General features: G+C 41.5%; 1 protein-coding gene across 1 annotated transcript; it reads right to left on the reverse strand.

Annotated features, from left to right (window-relative positions):
• Positions 1-8,295: 8,295 nt before the first annotated feature.
• BJ212DRAFT_1305307 (uncharacterized protein) lies at positions 8,296-8,737 on the reverse strand (the record flags this gene model as incomplete). The annotated part of the gene is made up of 2 exons (XM_041333741.1): positions 8,296-8,457; positions 8,531-8,737. 2 exons carry the CDS (start codon positions 8,735-8,737, stop codon positions 8,296-8,298), a joined length of 369 nt encoding a protein of 122 aa, XP_041185881.1.
• Between the last annotated feature and the right edge of the window lie 409 nt (positions 8,738-9,146).

Consider the following 9,146-nt stretch of genomic DNA (forward strand, 5'->3'; position numbering starts at 1 on the left):
CGTACGAGCTGAGGCCAAGCCCCTCTGAGTCAGTCTCTCTCTCCCTTGAGCAACATGGTTCTTAACACCTCTTCCAAGCAACAGCCTACAACCTGAGGACCAGATGAGCTCCAATAACCTTCAGATGGGTGAAAGGTCACAATAGAAATAAAGGAAATGAAGAAGCTGACAGACTTGCAGGTATGGGAGTGAAGTGAAACATTAGCAACCCATTACACACATCCATCCATCCAAGCTTTGATATACAAGGTGCAAGACTCACCCACATAGACCAAGCCCTAGCCTACAGGGAAATAGTGTCCTCTTCCCCCAAGCCAGTGTGATGATCATATTCCCACTAGGTGGCTATCTTTTGATAGATTTTGATATTTAAAAATATCGGCAACAAAACTATTGCAATGCATACCATGTAGTAAATTGCTTATATCCTTTTAAGAAAATATTTCCACATCTCCAATGTAGTACAACTGTTATAGCCTGGATATAGGGCTACAATATTGATCTCATCCACATTTTCATAGCTGCTATCTCTGTGATGATATAGCCAAAGTAATCAATCTCACACAAACATTACAACAGTTTTGTTGTATACTGTAGGTAATGGAAAGGTAGCCCTCATATCATTCAAAGGTGCCATCACAAAAAAATAGATACATCATGATTCCATGACTACTAGTAGTTGCTATTGCTTTTTCCTGAGTTAAATTTTGTTGATATACTCAGTAGTTATTTCAGAGTCCTTTGCAAACGAGGACAACTGTGACATGGTACTACAAATTCAAGTCTTGAATACATGAAAAAGAAGAATGGTGAGCTCACAAGGATACAGAAAAAAAAGAGCTGACAGAGGGACACTGTACTAGCTAGAAGCTGTTAAGGTCATGTGCTCAAGGGAGTCAGATCACAAGGGCTTGGCCTCAGCTCATACATTGTGCCTCTTTCCCAAGTATGTGCCCTTAATTTCCAGGGGTTAGAATAGTTGTCTGGAGTTTCTGGGATTTGACTAGGGTGGATAACAGACGTCTGGATCTGAAACATGAGATAAATCCGATGGACATCCAGATGTTACTTGGACAAGCAGATAAGGCTAATCTGGATGAAGTCTGGACTAGAAACTAACAGGGGATAGACTACCCTAAGGTAGAGCCAGAGATGTAGTCTAGGATACAATCCTAAGACTCAGAATATGACAAGAGACTTGGCTTGAGTCTGGAGGACACAGGAATGAGCAGGAACTAAGATAATATTCAAACTGAAGTATTTCTGAGAGTTACAGGAGGTTTATATACTGTAGGTATCATATAGGAATCAGTCAGCAAACACAAAGGCTATGTACAAAGCATATGCAAAGTCTATTAGTAAGTAAGACAGATCACCAATAATGCATATTGGAAATGAAATGGATGTAATGGATCAATAATCAGAAGGGAAACATAGTTAACTGGAGTCCAGAGACAGGGGAAGTCTAGATGGGGTTGGGCGCTGATATAGGGTTTGGATTCTGGAAGGAAGATAAAGATAGATCAGATCATTGGAGATCCAGATCTCAGATCCAGATATCCAGAGAAGTGGATTTAGAGTTGAGGGTCTGGAGTGGCATATGACAGAAGCAGGCAGAAGAAAAAAGTGAGCTCATATTATCATCCTCACTGCAAGTGGACTTACTAGTACACTTTGTCATGCTCCACTTCTAACACCCTTTTCCTGAAAAGCCAAGACCCAGATTTGACAATCTTAGAGGGTGCATTCAACATTTCAAACAATGAAGCCATCCACTGACTGTGAGCCAAAGGCCAGCTGATCCAACTTTTTGGTGAAAGCAATCACAACCAGCACCTGTGTTTGCATACTCTCAAACTCATTGAGGCATCAGCATAAACATAAATAATCCACATACCAATCATGTCATATTGTATTGCTACTCTGCCCAAACCCCTGCACCAAGGTATGAAATGGATTAGTTCAGCAAAAAAACAAGCACATACCAGCCTCGAATTGTCTACCACACTTGTCCCATGTAACCAAAAATGAAACTAGAACCTCAGAGATGGTTCCTGTCATCCCCTTGACTAAAGGTGGGAAAGGGTTTTCCAGGGCATGCTAAGCACAACACTCTCCTTGAACCTTGAGGAAACTTTTCCAGCATGGCCCATACCAAGCCAGTTGGTCAGGTCTTAGCCAACTTTCAAATCCCTTGGATTTATTGGTTCTTAACAGACTCCCAGTGTTGACCAACTCCACCACTTGATTCAGCAGCTGCAGCAATTCAGGGTTAGGAAGGCAGGGCTGACCACTTTTATTATGATGGCACTTCAATATATTATTGGGGAAGTTCCAGGTAGTAGTCTACAAGAAAGAACCATGAGTTTGATCTAAAACAAATTTGCACCCTCACCTGAAGGCCCAATTGTTCCATCTGTACTCCTGGTAAGGTGCCTAGAGACTTAGAAGGCAAGAGACTGTAAGTATAATCTAAATGAGTAATGAAAGTCATACCCGGTTGGTGTTATTGAGATCTATCCAGGAAGTGTTATCATCTTCATTGTGTGAGTATTGGAATTTGAAATCTAGTGTGAGAGGGTGAGCAATTTGAGCCTGAGTAGGTAGTTCTTCAGCTGAAAATCCTATAAATATAAGACTCAGTCAGTGAAGGTACTTTGAACATAAAATTCTTACCTGGATGTTCTTTGTGCTGCCAACAAGCCTCCCTCCAACCAAACTGCTGTGATTCATTATTATCTCTTTCATCTCCATCTTCTTCATCTTCTGCATCATCAATGTTATCTATATCAGTAGCACTACTGCTGGATTCACTGTCCTCTGGGTTGGATCCTACCAGTCTTGCACAAAGTGTTTAGCTAATATCATCCTCCTTGCATAGGACTGGATCCAGGTTATGCTCTAACAAGGTAGCAGTAAGTGGACATTGGAAACTCCAAGCATAATCAATGAGAGTGTTCATATTGTGTTGTTTGGTAACTGTCATTCCCATAATGAGATATGAGTCATTAGAGGCTTGAGGACTAGGCTCCCACACCAGGAGGAATAATAGGTATGGTGGTTGAAGCTGCAAATCCAAACCTCCACTGCTTTTATGTGATGAAAAAGCTGGGAACTAGAGTACTGACATTAAGGTTCATGGACTTAGGACTATATGGTGGAGGCTGCACCTAAATGCACAATCAGCACTATCTATAACAAAAGTTGTGTTATATCTTTGGATGACTCTTCCAGCCTTTATGAGGTGGTAGTTCTGGAGCCTGAGGATTCATGGGGTCAAGTGTGCTAAGAGATGTAGCACCCCTAGGTTTCTGGTTCCAGGACAAAGACTCTAAAACTACCCCAATCTTCCCTAGCTGGGTGTTCCTACCCCCTATTCCTGCATTAGGATGGCTGGAATATTAAGGAGCAGTATCTGTAGCATCAACTTTAGTGAGACCGAGAGACATGAGCAGCATGCTGGGAATTTTGGAGAGGTTTGTAGCATGATGCCTCCTTGGTAAGTAGCCTTGAGTGTCAGAAGCTTTGTGTTTGGACCTTTTCTTCCTAGGACTGGCTACTGTATAAGGAGACATGATGCAATACAGAGAGCAGCAAGACAAAAAACAAAATTGATCAGACTCACCATTATATACCATCTTGGTAGAAAGATTCAAGCAGCCTTGAGAAAAATTATACTTCTTTGAGTGCTACTGTAAACATGTGGTGTATTTGCCTCAATTGGTATGCAGGATGCATTACTGATGGAGATAATGAAAGACCATGCCTTGTTAGTGAAATAATGTTTGCACCTTTGAGTCAATGTGCAGTTGTACTACTACATGGTTATGAGTGGTGAGGCATGAAAGAAAGTTCAGATTTATACAAATATTTGAGTCAACATATGATATAAGCAAAATGAGTCCTCAGATGCAAGACAAATAACATGTTCAGTAGTAGTATGGGTGACAGATAGCAATGAAAGTTTTCTGGAAATATGTGATACATATCATGAGTCAATGTAAGAGATAGTACCACAATGTAGTGTTGTAGGCAGAAGTCTGCCATCTGCCAATGACAATTGCCAGCAGTAGGGTCAAGGGCCTTGGGTAGAAGTCAGCAGAAATCAATGTGAATCTATTGGTACTACAAGTAAAATAGCATATGATTGTTGTTCAAAAAAGTGTATATGAGCCTCTCTGCATACCAGAATGTCATCAAAAAAGTCCAAGGGCTGCCCCACTCAAAAAATCATCACCAACCACCTTGTCCAATAGCAAAAAGTCCCAAATTCATCCAATCATTATTTTTGCAAATGCAACTACTGTTGGGCAAGCTGATACACTCAATGATGGGAAACCCTCCCAGTCAATGCTGAGCACTGTCCATTGAAGGCATTCACAATTATAATCCACTTGATCACACCTCATGCTGCTGATGTTGAGCGTATTTCTTGGGCCTGGGTAGGGTACAATCTGTGAAGTGCTGTAACCTATCAGTTCAGACTTTCAAGTCTCTTAGCAAACTCTGAACAAGCTATGCAAATTTCTTGCACGAGGTAGATCACAAAGCTGGTAAGCCAACATGTTGCAAACACACCCATATGCACACTCAACCAGAGTATAGACTTGACATAGCCTTAGCAAATGAACTTCAAAGGTCTTTTGCAATGGGTGGCCTCCACTCACTTGTGACTCTCACAACTTGGACAATGAATTTTTTGCAGGCACAGAGTCAATAACAGATGAAGGGCGCTCAAAGAATTCAGCAGGTTCAAAAATGAGATGTGGATTCATGCCATGGCTTGCAAGAACTTGAAGGCACTTGTGAAGTCCCAGATATTGTTTGACAAAGGTGTTATTGATTAGAATGAGCTGGAGAAGGTTGATAAAGGAATTACACCTGCAGGATTTATTGAGGAAATTGATGTGGTTGGCCATGGGTTATATGGCATGGAAGCAGTCTGGAACATTGACACACTATTGTCATTGGAGGGTGTAGCATCTATGCAATAGCTTAGATCATTTTTGCTGCCATCTTGAACCACTCTAGAAACAGGCAAAAACATGCAAAAACATTTCTGTCAATTGCTGTTCTGTCATTTTTTTGGCAGAACTCACCCTAAAATATTTCTACCCCCAACACTACCACAATGACACATATTGATTAAAAAAAAATATTTGCTAGCCTGACTCAGATATCATCCAATTTCTTCCACTTTAGCACTTCCTAGGCCCACAGGCTGCAAAGATATTGAAGCAGCATGTTTCAAGTTGGACATTACTATTGAGTAACAGTGGCAGACTTCTTCAGCATTGCATATAGTATACTCAGCATTCTCTTTGCAATAACTTTGAGTGTTGTCAACCTCCCCTCTGATATTGTGACAAGCTAATAATCTACCAGTTCTGGAATGCCAGGGATACTATGCATCAATTTTAGCATAGTGGTCTCATTCAAGAAGATGTCATCCTGCTTGCTGAGAACCCAATGGTCCTTCACAATGTAGTCCTCTTTATTCAAACTGGCAAGATAGCAGATAGTCCCATAACCAACAAGCCCTAACTTACAAAGAGAATTCTCTTGATAGTATATATGTTATCCCCTACACAGATCTTGCCATGAGGTTCAGGTGAGTGTACAGAATAAGGAAATTAGGAAGGATGGGGCATGACAGAAAATATACTCTCTGTCAAGTCCTGGAGCATTGGGATGTGAGGCTAAGAAGGGGGGCACTAGATACCATAGTAGGTTGTGTGTGAGAGGGAGATGGGGGAAATTCTTCATGTGCAAATGACTGAGTAGTCATATCATTTGAGCTCCCTTCAAGCAAGTCCTCACTTGAGCATTCCTCAGAGTCAGAGACTATAGACTCAAGATGATCATCAGATTATAGGCTTTCAGAAACAAAAAGCTCAGTAAGAGATTCAGAGGTGGAAGCAGCAGGGTCTGCTGAACTGCTACATCATGTGGGAATATTTCTGATTGGATAATAGACATGATGTCCATGGAAAGAGGTGGTGAAACATGTTTCATGAAGGAAACTGTTGAATCATACCCAACATATTCTAGACTGCCAAAAATGATAGCAGCAATAATATGAGGGAGTAGATCTGGTTGCTGGTAGATATTGAAGCAAGTAGATACAGCTCCACCAGAGTGATCATACATGAGGACTCTGAGATAGTATATGCATCGGTGAATGATAAGATGAGGGCAAAGTGCCTCCAGGGCTGTTCACTCATCATAAAGTAGGTGTGGGTGTCTGCAGCCTTCCCAAGTCACATTGCAGGCTTGTAAGGACTGTGTGTTAGCTCACCAGATCCTGATGTTTCCCCATCTTGTTGTGATATCATCAGCGAGGACAAGATCAGGTTTATACTTTATGTTCTGCAGGGCAACACCTTGTGAGCACCTGGCCTGCATTCCATGTATGAGTTGCATAGCACTTGCATTCAAGCAGGGTTATAATGCTGATAAGCAGCTAGCAAGAGTGTTCATAAAGGATTTGTATAATTTCTTTGTAAGTGGCAATCCCAGTATTGAGTCTGACTCATTTCCAGGAGGGTTAACTGGAAGATCCCAGTTCCTAAGTGTGAGTTGCAATGTTGTAACAGTGGCACTAGGGAATCTGGTGCTAATCCTGGTATTGTAATCTGATGTGTTCATTGGGATAAATTATTTTTCTAAAGGAAATTTTGAGGTCAGATACATCAGGGAGAGGGATTTTGAAAGGCTAGAAGATGTGAGATAGCAAATGTCCCTAGCAGTTGTGATGCCTCTGGTGGATCCTCATGTGTAACCCAATGATTGAGTTTGTCAGAGGTGATTTTATTCATGGCATGAATATCACTGATGTCAGGGATAGACAATAGGGACAAAAGTTTGATTTGTTGTCAATGGTCCTGAAAAAGAAAGCCATTTTGGGACATTTACACTAATTATGACAATGGTGGACCACTGGAGATGAATTTAAATGTTTATCATGCACTGCATAGTGCCATGAAGCTCAGTGTTTCCGGTGAACTAATTATAAAATGGACTTCTAGCCAATAGTGATTAATACTGAAAATAGTGTGAAGTGAAAAAACTGATTACAGCTATCTGCAAAAGCTAGTACATGGAAAGTTGGGAGGAATGTGTTTTTATCCCAGTATTTATTAAGCCAGAATTCTGAAGAATGTTCCATACTGTTATATGGGGTGAGACAATGGTCTGCACTTGCACCATAACAAGATACAAGATTGACAGGTGCCCTAAGCTGTGTGACTGGTACAATATCACTCACTCAAGTATCATTTGAATGCATTGCTCATTTGAGTATGTGCAGTTGTATACTCAGCTCATGATCACTTCTATCTTGCAGAATGAAGTCAAAGCAATAAACATAGGCAAGGAAATGGTCCTTCCATGACCAATTTGTACCAGCCTTGCCAACAGGACACATAATAAGTCTTATTTCACCAACAGTATGCCCTAGTTTGATAATGAAAATAGAAAGCATGGAAGAAGAGCAAATGTACCATGAAGACCATCAATGGGCCATGTGCATTTCACATCATTGTTAACAACAATCAGATCATACCAGCCACAGGTCCAGATTCAGAAGGTGGTAAACAATTCAAAATCTGGGCAGGCCATATGATACTAATGTCATGAAAATCAGTATCCTACAATTGAAGCTTGAACCAGACTTGGAGCTTTTCAAATGGAAGTGGAGTAGTAAGTTTAGCTTTCCTAGTCCCCCCAATGGTGTAAACAAAATCATGCCCATGAGCAGCTTCATGACTGAGAAAGTCAGTAATGACTGGTCATAGGTCAGGAAGGCCAAACTTGAGAGCAGTGTCATCAACAGAAATGTTTCTGATGGATGGGGCATAGGCAGATGAAATGATGTGTGTCTGACAGAGAATAAGCACAATGGTACAGAGACTGTTCCCACCTCCTGTACTGGAGGAGCTTTGCAATTGCAAATTGATTGGTGATAGAATGTAAATGGCTGGGACATCCAATGGTTGCAAGAAGCTCTACTGAGGTGTCATGATTGTTGTCAACATCAAAAATCAATGTCATCATCAACAGCATCACCATGATCTGTGTCAACCTGTTGCTTTGAGCCTGGCATATTGTCTAGCAGATTTATGGTGAGTTCAGAGCAACAGCATTTGTCAGCGCAGTCCAGATGTTGACAGACCCATGAATCATAGTCATGGTTGTTGCTCAAGCATGTGGGATCCTTGATTTTGGTGATGTGTGCATGTTCTGTAGTGTCAGCAGTCCACTGCATGATAACTCCACTGTTTCAGATACTTGGAACTAGCTCTGCATAAGCTCAATCTTCAGGATATACCAGTTATCAATAACTGCACCATGCTGACCACACCAAAATGCACCAACTAAAATTGAATCTTTGTTGGCATGAAATGCTTTGAGAGCTGCAGAAAGGCACTTGACATCAACATTGACAATTTGAGGTGACTGTATGAGATAACAGAAGTCATTAGAGCTTGGATGACAGTATCACAGCACTAGGAACCACATCTGCACTAACTGCAATGATTAAGTGCTGGATGTCACGCTGAGCACACCCTGTAATAGTGTTGCCGTAGCTCCAGCTTTTGCCAGTTCCTGGCCAAAGACTGTTACCAGCTACAGCTGAGCCTGACAAAGCTAAGCCTGGGAAAAAGCTGGCCCCACATGTGGCAGCTTGAGCTGCAGCTCTGGCTTGCGAGCTGGCTACATAGAAACTCATGTACATATCATGACATCTCTGTATGGAGGAGATGCAGGAATCACCATCGCCCATTGCAATTTATACTATCAAGCCATGTTAATTATCACAGTCCCTACTATCAAGTTCAGTCTCTCCCCCAGCTCTAGCCATACAAGAACTCCATCAACAATACCACAGAGCGTTGTACCACCACTGGCAGTCAAAAACAATATTATTTCTGCACCACCTGCACCTGACAATGGTCATTTACCTAGTCCTGAAACTGTCATATCTGCCCCCAAGTCACCCCCAGCAAATCAGACCATCTATGATGACGAGGAACGATTGGGTAGGGGACCACATCATTGTTCTGTTTTCTCCACTGACTTTTACGTATGTAGCTAAATGCAAGAATCTTCTAGAAATCATCCAAGGTGATGATCGGGTGAGTCAA

This window comes from Suillus subaureus (genome assembly GCF_016647635.1).
Source record: "Suillus subaureus strain MN1 chromosome Unknown BJ212scaffold_116, whole genome shotgun sequence".
Classification (NCBI taxonomy): Eukaryota; Fungi; Basidiomycota; class Agaricomycetes; order Boletales; family Suillaceae; genus Suillus; species Suillus subaureus.